The sequence below is a fragment of the Sorghum bicolor genome, chromosome 9 (genome assembly GCF_000003195.3).
Source record: "Sorghum bicolor cultivar BTx623 chromosome 9, Sorghum_bicolor_NCBIv3, whole genome shotgun sequence".
In the NCBI taxonomy this organism is placed as follows: Eukaryota; Viridiplantae; Streptophyta; class Magnoliopsida; order Poales; family Poaceae; genus Sorghum; species Sorghum bicolor.
In genome coordinates, this window is record NC_012878.2 from 55,250,435 (window position 1) to 55,268,278 (window position 17,844).

Below are 17,844 nucleotides of genomic sequence, written 5' to 3' on the forward strand. Positions count from 1 at the left end.
GCTAACATATAAACAACTTGATTGACCGGATCCAAAGCATACTTGTACTTGGGAACAAAGGAAGGGTCGTGACCGTGACAATAACTAACAAGCCTAGCAACTAGCTGCACCTTGTCTCTGTTTTGACAGCAATAACACTTGACTGCTGTCCAGGGACTAAGTCTAGATTCTCAAAAACAAACAAGGAGAGAACTTCATTTTGAAGAGTAACACCATCACAATTTTTCTTTGCAAAAAACATAAAATGAAAGGAATTAAGAAATGAATAAATACTTAAAGAGAATGCTAGGAAGAACAAACTAGATGGAATTCGGATAGGACAAATTTCACCATTATAAAAGATCTAAAAATTATCATTTCATTCTTTTTATAAAATAATAAGTAGACAAAGAAAGGCAGCCCTACATAGGCTATACTGCTACTGACTGCAAAGTGAACAAACTAACTCTAAAGTACACTGTGTTCTAGAGATTGAACTAACCTAAAGTACAACTGAAAATAATTCTACTACAGTAGAGCTGAACTTCAAATGAAACAATTAACCAGGAAATATCAGTAGAACAAACGCATCCAGCAGCCCCCAGGGTGTGCAGCAAACAAAAAAAATAGGAATTCTAAAAAAACAACAACAAAGCAGGAAGAAAAATTTACCTTAACTGTAATATCAACACCAAGATATGCACTGACTGAATCCATCCTCAAAGAGCTCCAGCTTCTTACTGGAAATCTAAAAGAAGTTAGTAAAACAAATCCAAATGATAACAAATATATATAGAGAGAGAAACTAAGACAGACACACAAACACACAAAGCACAAACATGCTCACTAGTACAAGGCCTAATTTTCATACATACAAAACAACTAATGCTAAAAGCTGATACAAAAACTGAAAACAAATAACTCAATACTAATGACAAAAATGATTCCAAAAAAGTTATTGAAACAATTGCAAATGCTCATAAACAGATAAACAGAGAGAGAGAGAGAGAGTTAACTAAGACAACAGAATGAACTGAAACTAACACAAACATACAAAAGCACAAACATGATCACTAGTACAAGACCTGATTTTCATAGATATAAGATAATTAAAAAATGTCAAAAATCTTGGATGGATGCGAAACCGCAAATAGTAGACTTGGTAGTCTTTGGATGAGAGCTAAAGTTGGTTCTTTTAGCATGAGAAAATTGAACCATATTTATGTGAAAGCCTTGAAGATAATCATGTAACATCTCATTTATGTAATATTAATATTTTAATTCTAAAATATATCATTGAACATCACATGTATACTATAAGAACATCATAAAAATACATCAAACAACATCACATGTATATCAAGTGAGCATCACAAATTACATCATGTATTGACACATGTATATCACGTGAATATTACAAAATACATCATGGAACATCAGAAGTATACTATATGAATATCACAAAATATATTATAGAATATTACATTTATACTACATCAAGCATAAAAAAAATAATAGAACATCATATATATATATACTATGTTAACATCACAACTCATATTATACAACACAAACATCGTAGAATATATCCTAGAGTATCACATGTATACTACGTAAACATCTCATGTATCTCATATAATATAGAAAATAAAAAAGTAAAATTTATAAAGTAATTAATTAGAGCAAAATAGGAAACAAGAAAATGCACATAAAACTAAATAACAAATGATAAATATAAATGAATATATTAAATAAGAAAGGAAAAAATAAAATAAAATAAAATAAAATCACGTGAATACTATGGAATATGACATGTATCTCATATAACATATGAAATAAAAAACTTGAAAAATGGAATAGTTCATATAGAAAATTAAAGAAAGAAACAAAAGTAAGAAAACCACACACACGTGTGAAAATTTAAAAATATTTTTTTAGTAAGCTAAAAAGAAAACAATAAAAAAATATAGAAATATAAAACATAAAAGAAAATGGAAAGGGAAAATAAAACAGTCGCTTGTGGGCCTATCAATTGCAGCTCACAGGCGAAACCCAACCCACGCTCCCGCCGCCGTCAAAGCGCAGGGTACGTAGTCCTTCCGGAGCCCCTACGCAACCCACCCCTACAAATACTAGGGCAAATCCTCGCTGTATTACGCCATCCATCCACCAACAGAAGGCCGCCGCCAACACCGCCATGGGTCGTGTTATTCGAGCGCAGCGCAAGGGTGCGGCGGGGTCGGTGTTCAAGTCCCACACCCACCACCGCAAGGGCCCCGCCCGCTTCCGCGCGCTCGACGTCGGCGAGCGCAGCGGGTACCTCAAGGGCGTGGTCACCGACATCGTGCACGACCCCGGGCGCGGCGCCCCGCTCGCACGCGTCACCTTCCGCCACCCGTTCCGCTACAGGCAGCAGAAGGAGCTGTTCCTCGCCGCCGAGGGCATGTACACCGGCCAGCTCATCTACTGCGGCCGCCGCGCCAACCTCTCCATCGGCAACGTCCTCCCCGTCGGCACCCTGCCCGAGGGAACCGTCATCTGCAACGTCGAGAGCCGCGTCGGCGACCGCGGCGCCCTCGCGCGTTGCTCCGGCGACTACGCCATCGTCATCAGCCACAACACGGACAACGGGACGACCAGGTATTCAGAGTTTCAGATTCATATGGGTGAATAGTAGTAGATCATTATCCTAGCTCTGTCGCCGTTCATGCATGCTCTCGAACAATTAACTTATATGTCATGGATGCCATGCAGGGTGAAGCTCCCGTCTGGCGCCAAGAAGTTGCTGCAGAGCAACTGCCGAGCGATGGTCGGGCAGGTCGCCGGCGGCGGCAGGACGGAGAAGCCGTTGCTCAAGGCCGGCAACGCCTACCACAAGTTCCGCGTGAAGAGGAACTGCTGGCCCAGGGTGCGCGGCGTGGCCATGAACCCCGTGGACCATCCGCACGGAGGAGGCAACCACCAGCACATAGGCCACGCATCCACCGTCCGTCGGGACGCTCCTCCTGGAGCAAAGTCGGGCCACATCGCGGCACGGAGGACTGGAAGACGCAGAGGGCAAGCTGCTGTGGCAGCCGGCAAATCAATGTTATGAGATCTTTAATCTGTGGCAGTCTGCCAGATATCTATCAGCTATGTTCGTTAGTCAGTTATTTCGAGATAGAGTTACGTAGGGTAGGCTAGGGTTTTGTTGGATCGATCGGATTGTCTGGGTCCCGTTGTCGGGTTTGTTGGGTCAGACTCTTCGAGTGTAGGTAGACCCATAGTAAAAGAAAATTAAGAAGACTCACGTTTGAGATTATATTCTTATATAGATAATAAGTTTTGCTATGCATTATCTCTACATGTTTTTTTTTTTTGGAAAGCTCTGAAACCAATTATCACTTCATTGATCGGACACCGTATAACCTATTATACTTCCATCGACGACCGGACACCGCCAATCATTGCTAATCCTCCTGTGTAAAATATACAAGAAACCATCGGCTTGGTTCGTTCCAATGATCCTTAACACTATTGACAATGATGACCTTGTTCACTGATTTATTATGAGAGAAAAATAATATTAATTACTGATAAATTCGACAGATAAGCTAAAATAAACATGATTATGTCATTGATACGGTACCTGCTTTATATAGTTGGGTCACTTGGGGGCTTTGTATAGTTAGGTCACTTGATCCCAAAGCAACCTAGGATCTTGATAGTTGGGCCACTTGGGGGCTTTGTAGTCAGGTCACTTGGATCCCAAAGCATCCAGCATCCTAGGATCTTGATAATGAAGCCAGATCGCTAATGCACATCTGGCATTAGGGCCTGTTTGGATTTTCCCCTAAACTTTATAGCTCTAAAAAACTTTAGAAGACTTTAACTCACTTTTAATGTCCAAAGCTCTAATGTCACTTGACCACATGTTTGGAGCTTTAGTTCTCATAAAGTTTAGAAGTTTGGATGGGATGATCCAAACAGGCCATTAATGTGCTAGCACATATTCTGTAGCAATGGATCTATTACCAGGCCGTATAGGACTATGCGACATGACACATACTGAGATCTTTACCCTACTTGTTTGAAATTGTAAGTAATTTGTGTATCCCTCAAGTATCTCAATTGAGAAAGAGTTAAAAACATCTCCAAAAAGATTAGTCAAAGCGTCTTCTAAAGGTAAATTTGGCTATTGTTAGAGGAAAACACATCACACACGCACATTCAGGCATATCACAGACGCGTTCGCGCGTGTCAAAAATAACACGTTCTTAATAAGGCTTATTACGGACATGCATAATATGCATATATAGTAAGCGCGTATCTACATGCGACTGTGACTGAAACGGACACGTGTCTGTAAATACGATATTACTGCACACGTGTACCTACATGTTTGATAGTTCGGCTACTTGCTATATATAATCTCATTCCAGAGCCAAGCTGTTTTTCTCTCATCTTAAAAAGAACTAACTAAGAGCCAGATGAATCCAGTATTTTTAGCTTCGAGGGCTCTCTAAACCAATGGAATCCATAGCCGTTTGGAGAGGCCTGTATCGATCTACTGTGAGCGAACGGACAAGAAGTATTTGTTATTACTGAAGAAGCCATCATATATCAAGGAAGGATACTACAGGCCGAATTCCATCAGGGGTAGATGCCCAGCCTTTCCACCAACATGTTGCACTGCCTGGCAGTCATCGGTTGGTCGTAGATGCCAATGATGAATCCCAGCCCTGTCTTCATCACGGTGATGCCTCCTGATCCCTGAAAAAAAAACAAAAAAAAGTGTTTAATTTGTTTAGGGAACGAAAGGAAGATCTTTACATGTTAATTAATTATAACTAGTAAAGCGTGTAACGGCCACCTAAAATACAAGAGAGAAGTGGATCCAAAAATATTTGACCACATTTCGTTTGGAAACAACAAAGATATGTTTCACAATTGAGTAAATTCGAATCATGAGGATATTGGAGAAAGATTAGGCCTTGTTTAACAATTGAGTAAATTCGAATCATGAGGATATTGGAGAAAGATTAGGCCTTGTTTAGATCCAAATTTTATTTTGGATTTTGACACTGTAACACTTTCGTTTTTATTTGACAAATATTATCTAATCATGGAGCAACTAGTCTTAAAAGATTCAATTTACAGACAAACTGTATAATTAATTTTTATTTTCATCTATATTTAATGCACTATGCATATGCCGCAAGATTTGATGTGACGGAAAATCTTGAAAAGATTTTGGTTTTTGGGTGAACTAAACAAGGCCTTAGTAGATTTCAAAGAACATTACCTCTAGAATCGCTATTGTTTCTTTAACGAGAATCTTGCTCCATAAGCAAAATCCATGCCACAGGGGCATGTAATGGTCATATAGGTTGAACGAAAGAAAGCAATTTATGACAAACCACAACCGATGAAGAAGATCCGGGACCTGAAAGTTTAGTCTAAATGAGTTTGTATGAAATCTGTTATAAACGTTGACCCACGTTATGGTTCATTGATCTATGTAATAAAAAATAGTATGAATCTATTGCGTTTAACATCTTAACACAAATGAAATAATTGAATAAATAAAGAACACATTGTATAGGGAGTATGGAAACCATTCCAACTAGGGGGGGGGGATATGCCTATCTACTTTTCTTTGCTATATTCTTCGGTGGCAAATCTAATTTTGCAGTATAAACTCTAACAAGGAGCAATTCAGAATATTTAGCGGCCAAAGGCTTGTGGAACAATATTAAGGATGTGATGACCCTCCAAATGGATACCCGCGGTTTACTAAATGAACCAAATGAACTCATTCAAAAAAATATATTGTTGTACTCAAGAAATTGTTGTTATCCCTTCTCTGTATTAATAATACAATATTTTTTGTTGTTATACAATGTAACTAAATGAACCATGAACAACATTTTGTTGTACTCAAGGATGGAGATGACCCTCCAAATGGATACCCGCGGTTTTTCTCAAGTATAACAACACTTGAGTACAACAACAATATTTTTTTGCTGTCACTCAAGTATTTATTGAAAATTGAGTTATCATGAGTTCATATTTTGTTGTTATACTCTTCTCTGTATTAATAATAAAATAGGCACCCTCTGTTCGTTCAAAAATATTGTAAGGGACGATATATCATGCACGAGCGACGAGATTCAAATATCTGCAGAAAAAAAAAATATATATATATATATATATGAGTACTTGCTTAGTGATTAGGGCATTCCTCCATGCGATTCACGCTACAGCCAAATGATCGAAGCAACCCAAGAATGTAAACTACAGCGAGTGAGCCAGAACTGAAAACTTCCAGCGGAGCAGCTACTATCTTCATCTTGTGGCGGTGGAGAAGAAGAGCCAATGCAAGCAAACAGGGAAACATGCAAAGGTCTTGTTGGCTTTGTTATTGAAAGAAATCTGAACTGAGCCAAGCCATATATCGACATCCAGGAAGGCTACATGCCCTGTTCAACCAGGTAGTCGCCCAGCCTTTCCACCACCATGTTGCACTGCCCGGGAGTCATCGGCTCGTCGTAGATGCCAATGATGAGTGCCTGCCCTGTCTTCTTCACAGTGATGCCTCCTGATCCCTGGGGGAAAAGAACAAGAAACAATTCTAAAGATTTGTGTAACACCACCACAGAAAAACGAACAGGAGCAGCAACGATGGGCAATCAATCACCTTCTTGCCACGAATGACAGCGCCGGGTTCACCTTGGATGACCATGTACTTCGTGGCTCCAAGAAACAGGCCTGTCGGCGCGAGGTGCCCCGGCTCATCGAAATCCTTCATGATGTTGGTCATTTTTTTTAAAGATTCTTCGTCACATTAAATATAGATGAAAAACAAAATCTAATTACACTGTTTGCCTGTAATTTATAAGACGAATATTTTGAGTCTAGTTAATCCGTAATTGGATAATAATTGTCAAATACAAATAAAAGTGCTAAGGTAGCAAAGCTAAAAACATTCGTGAACTAAAACAAGATCGAAACCAAGCCTGCTGAAAACTGGAGTAAAAAAACGTGCATGGAACTCAGGCAACGCTCGCAGGGAGCCCAGAGCCACACACGAATTAGGCACGGTATGAATGCGATACGACGGGCACGCGCAGCTAGCTAGCTCCGCAAGGAAGAGTGAGTTGTGGGGGTGGACCTCTCGATCGGCCGGCCGGCAGGCAGCTATTCTGCGCCGCCGCGTGGAACAGGAGAGTGGACTTATCGGTGTTAGCCGCACACACAAGTGGCTGGCTGGCTGTGCGTGGTCACCACACCGGCGGCCGGAGGCGCGGGCATATGCCTGCAGTGCCGGCGCACGCGCAGCACCAGTGTAGATGGACACGGTACGGCCCGGCGCTGCGTCTACGGCGCCCGAGTGGGTGGTCCAGCGCTACACTACCGCTACACCTCTCGGTCTCGGCTCTCGCGAAGCTGGAGTACAAGCTCGTGCCATGTGCCGTGCGCAGGCGCGCGTGGCCGGAGACGTACGTCGGCGCGCGCGCGACGCCGGCCGCCGGCCGGGCGAGAAGCTGGCATGCAGCTGTGCGGCACGTGGTCGGTTACGTGCGGTGCGGCGCGATCCTGCTGCTGCGGCCGGCACCGGCCCGGAGCGCGCGGGGCGGCGGTGTAGAGAGAGCCCGTGCCGTGCGCATCTCGTGGAGTCGTGGGGGATGGATGGGTGGGAGTGGGAGGAAAGCTGCTGCGGGAAATGCCCCGGGTGCGATCTGCGGATCTGGCCTCGATTTTGGGCTTGCAGACGGCGCCGGCCGCCGCGCGCGGCTGTGGGCAAACTGCGCCTTTTTGCTGCCTGGGACGGAGCGGCCGGCACACCGCCGGCTTTGCTGCTCACGTCACTGGGTGGTGCTGCTGCCGTGAGCCCGTGACTGGTTAGCGTAGCGCCGTAGCAATTTCTGGGAGTAAACTTTTTTTTTTTAATGAAACTGGAGGGGCCGGAGCCCCTACATGTGAATTTATTCACACGGGTGCCAACGGAGTAAACTTTCCTGTGTCGCGAGTGGGTCCCTATTTCTCCGTGGCACCGTTACTCTAGCACATGAACTCTATGTATTCACATGTCAATACACATACTTTGGTTAGGAATGCAGACGACTAACGGGGGGAACATGAACTCTATGTATTCACATGTCAATACACATACTTTGGTTAGGAATGCAGACGACTAACGGGGGGAAGTGCAAGATCGCTTGGCTGCAGGCCTACAGACTTGGACGGTCTTGGTGTCCTCGACTTGAAATTGTTTGGTTTCACGCTGCGTTTGAGATGGGAGTGGCTTGCTCGTACTAATGTGGAGTATTGCTGGGCTAAGCTGTCATCTAAAAAAGAAAAAGCCGTCGACGCAATGGCCGCGGTGAGTATGAAGGTCAACGTGGGAGATGGCGGCTCCGCTTCTGGACCGACAATTGATCTCTAATTGGGTTGCTGTGCCGGTTTGCTCTGAACCTGTTTGCTGCAGTATCTAGAATGGGCAGAAGGACTCTCAAGGATGCAGTTCATCAGAACCGCTGGGCAAGAGACATAGTCGAAGCACTGACAACCTAGGTTCTTTGCCAATTTCTGCAGGTATGGAACATCGCTCGGGACACCAAGTGGACCGCCGATGGGAGCTACTCAACCTCCTCAGCATACAGAGCTTTCTACATGGGATCGGCCTCTCTGCCTGGGGCTAAGGAGCTTTGGCGGACGAAAGTGCCACCAAAGGTCAAGTTCTTCTTCTGGCTAGCTCTTCACCATCGGCATTAGAGCGCAGAGCGGCGGTGGAGGCATAGACTGCAAGATGATAGTTCTTGTGTCCTCTGTGCACAAGAACCGAAGCTTGATGACCACCTGTTCGCTGGATGTGTCATCACAAGGCAGCTTTGGCATATGCTGCTGAAACCACTCGAACTGTCTCGACTGCTGCCGCTATCAATAGATTGCCTGATCAATTAGTGGCTAAGCTAGTGGTGCTATGTTGTTGTAGACAGTCGGTCGTGGTTTGACACTCTAGTTTTGCTCACCACGTGGATCATTTGGAAGGAACAAAACAACTGAACCTTTGATCGGAAGTCGGCTGAGGTACAAGAACTCTATCTCAGAATGACGACTGAAGCAGCCAATTGGGTCCAGGCCAGGTTCAGGACTTTAGCGCTTGCTTTTACCTTTGTGGTCATAAAATTCTGTGGTATTGTAATACATCGGAAGTCTGTATCCAGTAGATAGGTGTGTGCTCTTAGCCATACTTGATTGCTTCTCACTATTGAGCTTGGCCAAGCTTGTGTTTGTTGTTTAACTGCCTCTTAATGAAAAATGGGTGAATGGCTCGATCGTGAAAAAATACACATACTCTGTATATGAATGAATGATTTTGTAAACTCTGTCAGCCATTCAACTTATGACAAACTCTTGTATAAATACTACTACAAAATACACATTATCGACAACATTTGTTTTCATCAAACACCAAAACCCCAAATTAGGGTCTAGATGTGTGCTGATGGTATCATACATAGGTGTTGCACTCGGAGCAGAGACATGTGCAATTGGATGAGATTATAGTATAAATTTCAGTTTTTAACTGATCTTTTCTCTAAAACTATGGATTTATTTAAAGAGCTTGTGTAATGAACAAATAGTTATTTCTCTCTGTTTCAGTAACCAGTTGTTTCAGAGGGGACAAACAACCAAAAACACACAAAAGGAAGAACCAGTTGTTTTGTTGGTTTCAAATAACCGGTTATTTTAAAGACAAGAAACAACCAAATTTGAGGCTTTTAGGCACAACAGTTATTTCACAGACAACAAACAACCAAACTTCAAGCTTCAAGCATAATGGTCAACCCAAATAATTCTATAGACATATATATTTAGTTGTTTTGACTGTTATCATAGAAAAAGAATTTCAGGATTCAAACATAATCTTACCTGGATATATATAAAGATGTTCTTGAGTCACAAAGCTGCACAAGTATTCACACAAAAATAAAATTGCTAGCTAGATATTTAGGGCACACCTCAAGCAGAGAAGGAATATGGAAAACAGTAGAAAAACTTAAATCATGACATACACACAAACAGAAACATAGTTAATATAGAAATACCAACTTTTTATTACATAAGCCAACTAGATCACGATATATAACTTGACCAACAATTTTTAAAAAAACACACAAAAGATTTAAACTCCTAGGCATAAGACATGGATAATCTTCTCCCAAAACAAACACAAAAGCCATATCTTAGAAAGAAACAAAGATCCTTCAATAAAAAAGTCTTCATCATCCATAAGCAACAGCCCCAGACAAAAATTAGTCAAAATGACATTCTCTCAGAGGCCAAGTCTGAGAGCAATAAGCAGACTGGTAGAAGTCATCATTCTTAGCTCGCTACTCCATCTCAAGAACACGGCAGAATAAAACATTTTTGCCATCCACTTTGAAAGAGTGTCCGCTCATAAAATTAGCATCTTCAACATTCTTGGCTAACATATAAACAACTTGATTGACCGGATCCAAAGCATACTTGTACTTGGGAACAAAGGAAGGGTCGTGACCGTGACAATAACTAACAAGCCTAGCAACTAGCTGCACCTTGTCTCTGTTTTGACAGCAATAACACTTGACTGCTGTCCAGGGACTAAGTCTAGATTCTCAAAAACAAACAAGGAGAGAACTTCATTTTGAAGAGTAACACCATCACAATTTTTCTTTGCAAAAAACATAAAATGAAAGGAATTAAGAAATGAATAAATACTTAAAGAGAATGCTAGGAAGAACAAACTAGATGGAATTCGGATAGGACAAATTTCACCATTATAAAAGATCTAAAAATTATCATTTCATTCTTTTTATAAAATAATAAGTAGACAAAGAAAGGCAGCCCTACATAGGCTATACTGCTACTGACTGCAAAGTGAACAAACTAACTCTAAAGTACACTGTGTTCTAGAGATTGAACTAACCTAAAGTACAACTGAAAATAATTCTACTACAGTAGAGCTGAACTTCAAATGAAACAATTAACCAGGAAATATCAGTAGAACAAACGCATCCAGCAGCCCCCAGGGTGTGCAGCAAACAAAAAAAATAGGAATTCTAAAAAAACAACAACAAAGCAGGAAGAAAAATTTACCTTAACTGTAATATCAACACCAAGATATGCACTGACTGAATCCATCCTCAAAGAGCTCCAGCTTCTTACTGGAAATCTAAAAGAAGTTAGTAAAACAAATCCAAATGATAACAAATATATATAGAGAGAGAAACTAAGACAGACACACAAACACACAAAGCACAAACATGCTCACTAGTACAAGGCCTAATTTTCATACATACAAAACAACTAATGCTAAAAGCTGATACAAAAACTGAAAACAAATAACTCAATACTAATGACAAAAATGATTCCAAAAAAGTTATTGAAACAATTGCAAATGCTCATAAACAGATAAACAGAGAGAGAGAGAGAGAGTTAACTAAGACAACAGAATGAACTGAAACTAACACAAACATACAAAAGCACAAACATGATCACTAGTACAAGACCTGATTTTCATAGATATAAGATAATTAAAAAATGTCAAAAATCTTGGATGGATGCGAAACCGCAAATAGTAGACTTGGTAGTCTTTGGATGAGAGCTAAAGTTGGTTCTTTTAGCATGAGAAAATTGAACCATATTTATGTGAAAGCCTTGAAGATAATCATGTAACATCTCATTTATGTAATATTAATATTTTAATTCTAAAATATATCATTGAACATCACATGTATACTATAAGAACATCATAAAAATACATCAAACAACATCACATGTATATCAAGTGAGCATCACAAATTACATCATGTATTGACACATGTATATCACGTGAATATTACAAAATACATCATGGAACATCAGAAGTATACTATATGAATATCACAAAATATATTATAGAATATTACATTTATACTACATCAAGCATAAAAAAAATAATAGAACATCATATATATATATACTATGTTAACATCACAACTCATATTATACAACACAAACATCATAGAATATATCCTAGAGTATCACATGTATACTACGTAAACATCTCATGTATCTCATATAATATAGAAAATAAAAAAGTAAAATTTATAAAGTAATTAATTAGAGCAAAATAGGAAACAAGAAAATGCACATAAAACTAAATAACAAATGATAAATATAAATGAATATATTAAATAAGAAAGGAAAAAATAAAATAAAATAAAATAAAATCACGTGAATACTACGGAATATGACATGTATCTCATATAACATATGAAATAAAAAACTTGAAAAATGGAATAGTTCATATAGAAAATTAAAGAAAGAAACAAAAGTAAGAAAACCACACACACGTGTGAAAATTTAAAAATATTTTTTTAGTAAGCTAAAAAGAAAACAATAAAAAAATATAGAAATATAAAACATAAAAGAAAATGGAAAGGGAAAATAAAACAGTCGCTTGTGGGCCTATCAATTGCAGCTCACAGGCGAAACCCAACCCACGCTCCCGCCGCCGTCAAAGCGCAGGGTACGTAGTCCTTCCGGAGCCCCTACGCAACCCACCCCTACAAATACTAGGGCAAATCCTCGCTGTATTACGCCATCCATCCACCAACAGAAGGCCGCCGCCAACACCGCCATGGGTCGTGTTATTCGAGCGCAGCGCAAGGGTGCGGCGGGGTCGGTGTTCAAGTCCCACACCCACCACCGCAAGGGCCCCGCCCGCTTCCGCGCGCTCGACGTCGGCGAGCGCAGCGGGTACCTCAAGGGCGTGGTCACCGACATCGTGCACGACCCCGGGCGCGGCGCCCCGCTCGCACGCGTCACCTTCCGCCACCCGTTCCGCTACAGGCAGCAGAAGGAGCTGTTCCTCGCCGCCGAGGGCATGTACACCGGCCAGCTCATCTACTGCGGCCGCCGCGCCAACCTCTCCATCGGCAACGTCCTCCCCGTCGGCACCCTGCCCGAGGGAACCGTCATCTGCAACGTCGAGAGCCGCGTCGGCGACCGCGGCGCCCTCGCGCGTTGCTCCGGCGACTACGCCATCGTCATCAGCCACAACACGGACAACGGGACGACCAGGTATTCAGAGTTTCAGATTCATATGGGTGAATAGTAGTAGATCATTATCCTAGCTCTGTCGCCGTTCATGCATGCTCTCGAACAATTAACTTATATGTCATGGATGCCATGCAGGGTGAAGCTCCCGTCTGGCGCCAAGAAGTTGCTGCAGAGCAACTGCCGAGCGATGGTCGGGCAGGTCGCCGGCGGCGGCAGGACGGAGAAGCCGTTGCTCAAGGCCGGCAACGCCTACCACAAGTTCCGCGTGAAGAGGAACTGCTGGCCCAGGGTGCGCGGCGTGGCCATGAACCCCGTGGACCATCCGCACGGAGGAGGCAACCACCAGCACATAGGCCACGCATCCACCGTCCGTCGGGACGCTCCTCCTGGAGCAAAGTCGGGCCACATCGCGGCACGGAGGACTGGAAGACGCAGAGGGCAAGCTGCTGTGGCAGCCGGCAAATCAATGTTATGAGATCTTTAATCTGTGGCAGTCTGCCAGATATCTATCAGCTATGTTCGTTAGTCAGTTATTTCGAGATAGAGTTACGTAGGGTAGGCTAGGGTTTTGTTGGATCGATCGGATTGTCTGGGTCCCGTTGTCGGGTTTGTTGGGTCAGACTCTTCGAGTGTAGGTAGACCCATAGTAAAAGAAAATTAAGAAGACTCACGTTTGAGATTATATTCTTATATAGATAATAAGTTTTGCTATGCATTATCTCTACATGTTTTTTTTTTTTGGAAAGCTCTGAAACCAATTATCACTTCATTGATCGGACACCGTATAACCTATTATACTTCCATCGACGACCGGACACCGCCAATCATTGCTAATCCTCCTGTGTAAAATATACAAGAAACCATCGGCTTGGTTCGTTCCAATGGTCCTTAACACTATTGACAATGATGACCTTGTTCACTGATTTATTATGAGAGAAAAATAATATTAATTACTGATAAATTCGACAGATAAGCTAAAATAAACATGATTATGTCATTGATACGGTACCTGCTTTATATAGTTGGGTCACTTGGGGGCTTTGTATAGTTAGGTCACTTGATCCCAAAGCAACCTAGGATCTTGATAGTTGGGCCACTTGGGGGCTTTGTAGTCAGGTCACTTGGATCCCAAAGCATCCAGCATCCTAGGATCTTGATAATGAAGCCAGATCGCTAATGCACATCTGGCATTAGGGCCTGTTTGGATTTTCCCCTAAACTTTATAGCTCTAAAAAACTTTAGAAGACTTTAACTCACTTTTAATGTCCAAAGCTCTAATGTCACTTGACCACATGTTTGGAGCTTTAGTTCTCATAAAGTTTAGAAGTTTGGATGGGATGATCCAAACAGGCCATTAATGTGCTAGCACATATTCTGTAGCAATGGATCTATTACCAGGCCGTATAGGACTATGCGACATGACACATACTGAGATCTTTACCCTACTTGTTTGAAATTGTAAGTAATTTGTGTATCCCTCAAGTATCTCAATTGAGAAAGAGTTAAAAACATCTCCAAAAAGATTAGTCAAAGCGTCTTCTAAAGGTAAATTTGGCTATTGTTAGAGGAAAACACATCACACACGCACATTCAGGCATATCACAGACGCGTTCGCGCGTGTCAAAAATAACACGTTCTTAATAAGGCTTATTACGGACATGCATAATATGCATATATAGTAAGCGCGTATCTACATGCGACTGTGACTGAAACGGACACGTGTCTGTAAATACGATATTACTGCACACGTGTACCTACATGTTTGATAGTTCGGCTACTTGCTATATATAATCTCATTCCAGAGCCAAGCTGTTTTTCTCTCATCTTAAAAAGAACTAACTAAGAGCCAGATGAATCCAGTATTTTTAGCTTCGAGGGCTCTCTAAACCAATGGAATCCATAGCCGTTTGGAGAGGCCTGTATCGATCTACTGTGAGCGAACGGACAAGAAGTATTTGTTATTACTGAAGAAGCCATCATATATCAAGGAAGGATACTACAGGCCGAATTCCATCAGGGGTAGATGCCCAGCCTTTCCACCAACATGTTGCACTGCCTGGCAGTCATCGGTTGGTCGTAGATGCCAATGATGAATCCCAGCCCTGTCTTCATCACGGTGATGCCTCCTGATCCCTGAAAAAAAAACAAAAAAAGTGTTTAATTTGTTTAGGGAACGAAAGGAAGATCTTTACATGTTAATTAATTATAACTAGTAAAGCGTGTAACGGCCACCTAAAATACAAGAGAGAAGTGGATCCAAAAATATTTGACCACATTTCGTTTGGAAACAACAAAGATATGTTTCACAATTGAGTAAATTCGAATCATGAGGATATTGGAGAAAGATTAGGCCTTGTTTAACAATTGAGTAAATTCGAATCATGAGGATATTGGAGAAAGATTAGGCCTTGTTTAGATCCAAATTTTATTTTGGATTTTGACACTGTAACACTTTCGTTTTTATTTGACAAATATTATCTAATCATGGAGCAACTAGTCTTAAAAGATTCAATTTACAGACAAACTGTATAATTAATTTTTATTTTCATCTATATTTAATGCACTATGCATATGCCGCAAGATTTGATGTGACGGGAAATCTTGAAAAGATTTTGGTTTTTGGGTGAACTAAACAAGGCCTTAGTAGATTTCAAAGAACATTACCTCTAGAATCGCTATTGTTTCTTTAACGAGAATCTTGCTCCATAAGCAAAATCCATGCCACAGGGGCATGTAATGGTCATATAGGTTGAACGAAAGAAAGCAATTTATGACAAACCACAACCGATGAAGAAGATCCGGGACCTGAAAGTTTAGTCTAAATGAGTTTGTATGAAATCTGTTATAAACGTTGACCCACGTTATGGTTCATTGATCTATGTAATAAAAAATAGTATGAATCTATTGCGTTTAACATCTTAACACAAATGAAATAATTGAATAAATAAAGAACACATTGTATAGGGAGTATGGAAACCATTCCAACTAGGGGGGGGGGATATGCCTATCTACTTTTCTTTGCTATATTCTTCGGTGGCAAATCTAATTTTGCAGTATAAACTCTAACAAGGAGCAATTCAGAATATTTAGCGGCCAAAGGCTTGTGGAACAATATTAAGGATGTGATGACCCTCCAAATGGATACCCGCGGTTTACTAAATGAACCAAATGAACTCATTCAAAAAAAATATATTGTTGTACTCAAGAAATTGTTGTTATCCCTTCTCTGTATTAATAATACAATATTTTTTGTTGTTATACAATGTAACTAAATGAACCATGAACAACATTTTGTTGTACTCAAGGATGGAGATGACCCTCCAAATGGATACCCGCGGTTTTTCTCAAGTATAACAACACTTGAGTACAACAACAATATTTTTTTGCTGTCACTCAAGTATTTATTGAAAATTGAGTTATCATGAGTTCATATTTTGTTGTTATACTCTTCTCTGTATTAATAATAAAATAGGCACCCTCTGTTCGTTCAAAAATATTGTAAGGGACGATATATCATGCACGAGCGACGAGATTCAAATATCTGCAGAAAAAAATATATATATATATATATATATGAGTACTTGCTTAGTGATTAGGGCATTCCTCCATGCGATTCACGCTACAGCCAAATGATCGAAGCAACCCAAGAATGTAAACTACAGCGAGTGAGCCAGAACTGAAAACTTCCAGCGGAGCAGCTACTATCTTCATCTTGTGGCGGTGGAGAAGAAGAGCCAATGCAAGCAAACAGGGAAACATGCAAAGGTCTTGTTGGCTTTGTTATTGAAAGAAATCTGAACTGAGCCAAGCCATATATCGACATCCAGGAAGGCTACATGCCCTGTTCAACCAGGTAGTCGCCCAGCCTTTCCACCACCATGTTGCACTGCCCGGGAGTCATCGGCTCGTCGTAGATGCCAATGATGAGTGCCTGCCCTGTCTTCTTCACAGTGATGCCTCCTGATCCCTGGGGGAAAAGAACAAGAAACAATTCTAAAGATTTGTGTAACACCACCACAGAAAAACGAACAGGAGCAGCAACGATGGGCAATCAATCACCTTCTTGCCACGAATGACAGCGCCGGGTTCACCTTGGATGACCATGTACTTCGTGGCTCCAAGAAACAGGCCTGTCGGCGCGAGGTGCCCCGGCTCATCGAAATCCTTCATGATGTTGGTCATGTCCTCGGGCTTGAACTGGACGCCACAACAACAAAAATTCCCCTGACATGTCAGCGGGATCTATCACACGCAAACAATAACCATAACATAATGCTAACAGGGGATTGTAATGTGATGGTGTGGTGACCTCGGGGAATGTGGCGCTCTGAGCCCAGACGGCGCCGTCGTGGCCGGCGATGGCCGCCGACGTGAGGTGGTGGCCCTCGATCTCGCACATCAGGTGCTCGTCCACGTACGTCTGCCAAGACATCTTGGATCGCCCGGGCCGCTGATCTCACGCGCACTGGTCGGTCGCGCGCTAAAGGACGGAGAGGGAGGTCGTCTCGCCGGAGGGCTCTCGATCGTGCTCCTCCTCCCAACTGTTTGTGAGGTGACTGACGAAGAGCTTCTACTTCTAGCAGCATGCACGGGACCGGTGGCTAAATAGAGAAGGGGACGGGGGACCGGATCCCCGCCTCGCTGCGGCGAGCCACACGTTCGTCTCCTCGCTCCGCCTTGGACTTCGCCATGTTTCGGGGGCTGCTTGCTGACTGCTCTCTGGCGATGGCGGGATAAAACTGTGATCAGCGCCCGACGATATGGTGGGTATGCATGGCCGGAGTGTCGGAGTCC

At 42.0% G+C, this 17,844-nt stretch overlaps 4 protein-coding genes across 4 annotated transcripts; 2 read left to right on the forward strand and 2 right to left on the reverse strand.

Annotated features, from left to right (window-relative positions):
- On the forward strand, nucleotides 2,177-3,302 carry LOC110430595 (60S ribosomal protein L8-like). The gene is made up of 2 exons (XM_021448401.1): nucleotides 2,177-2,619; nucleotides 2,734-3,302. The coding sequence occupies exons 1-2, from the start codon at nucleotides 2,177-2,179 to the stop codon at nucleotides 3,071-3,073; spliced, it is 783 nt and encodes a 260-aa protein (XP_021304076.1). The 3' UTR covers nucleotides 3,074-3,302.
- LOC110430122 (profilin-2) lies at nucleotides 6,139-6,781 on the reverse strand. Its single transcript, XM_021447133.1, has 2 exons — nucleotides 6,659-6,781; nucleotides 6,139-6,566 (listed from the first exon to the last, which is right to left on the reverse strand). Exons 1-2 carry the CDS (start codon nucleotides 6,779-6,781, stop codon nucleotides 6,432-6,434), a joined length of 258 nt encoding a protein of 85 aa, XP_021302808.1. The 3' UTR covers nucleotides 6,139-6,431.
- On the forward strand, nucleotides 12,629-13,754 carry LOC8068949 (60S ribosomal protein L8). Its single transcript, XM_002440060.2, has 2 exons — nucleotides 12,629-13,071; nucleotides 13,186-13,754. Exons 1-2 carry the CDS (start codon nucleotides 12,629-12,631, stop codon nucleotides 13,523-13,525), a joined length of 783 nt encoding a protein of 260 aa, XP_002440105.1. The 3' UTR covers nucleotides 13,526-13,754.
- LOC8083003 (profilin-A) lies at nucleotides 16,589-17,627 on the reverse strand. The gene is made up of 3 exons (XM_002441363.2): nucleotides 17,360-17,627; nucleotides 17,110-17,247; nucleotides 16,589-17,017 (listed from the first exon to the last, which is right to left on the reverse strand). The coding sequence occupies exons 1-3, from the start codon at nucleotides 17,480-17,482 to the stop codon at nucleotides 16,883-16,885; spliced, it is 396 nt and encodes a 131-aa protein (XP_002441408.1). The 5' UTR covers nucleotides 17,483-17,627; the 3' UTR covers nucleotides 16,589-16,882.

Bases quoted from the DNA above. Each gene is read 5' to 3' on its own strand.
- LOC110430595 (XM_021448401.1), top strand. From the start codon at position 2,177: ATGGGTCGTGTTATTCGAGCGCAGCGCAAGGGTGCGGCGGGGTCGGTG. The intron at 2,620-2,733 runs GTATTCAGAGTT...GATGCCATGCAG, and splicing joins ACGGACAACGGGACGACCAG to GGTGAAGCTCCCGTCTGGCG.
- LOC110430122 (XM_021447133.1), bottom strand. From the start codon at position 6,781: ATGACCAACATCATGAAGGATTTCGATGAGCCGGGGCACCTCGCGCCG. The intron at 6,567-6,658 runs GTGATTGATTGC...CTTTTCCCCCAG, and splicing joins CTGTCATTCGTGGCAAGAAG to GGATCAGGAGGCATCACTGT.
- LOC8068949 (XM_002440060.2), top strand. From the start codon at position 12,629: ATGGGTCGTGTTATTCGAGCGCAGCGCAAGGGTGCGGCGGGGTCGGTG. The intron at 13,072-13,185 runs GTATTCAGAGTT...GATGCCATGCAG, and splicing joins ACGGACAACGGGACGACCAG to GGTGAAGCTCCCGTCTGGCG.
- LOC8083003 (XM_002441363.2), bottom strand. From the start codon at position 17,482: ATGTCTTGGCAGACGTACGTGGACGAGCACCTGATGTGCGAGATCGAG. The intron at 17,248-17,359 runs GTCACCACACCA...TGTGGCGTCCAG, and splicing joins AGAGCGCCACATTCCCCGAG to TTCAAGCCCGAGGACATGAC. The intron at 17,018-17,109 runs GTGATTGATTGC...CTTTTCCCCCAG, and splicing joins CTGTCATTCGTGGCAAGAAG to GGATCAGGAGGCATCACTGT.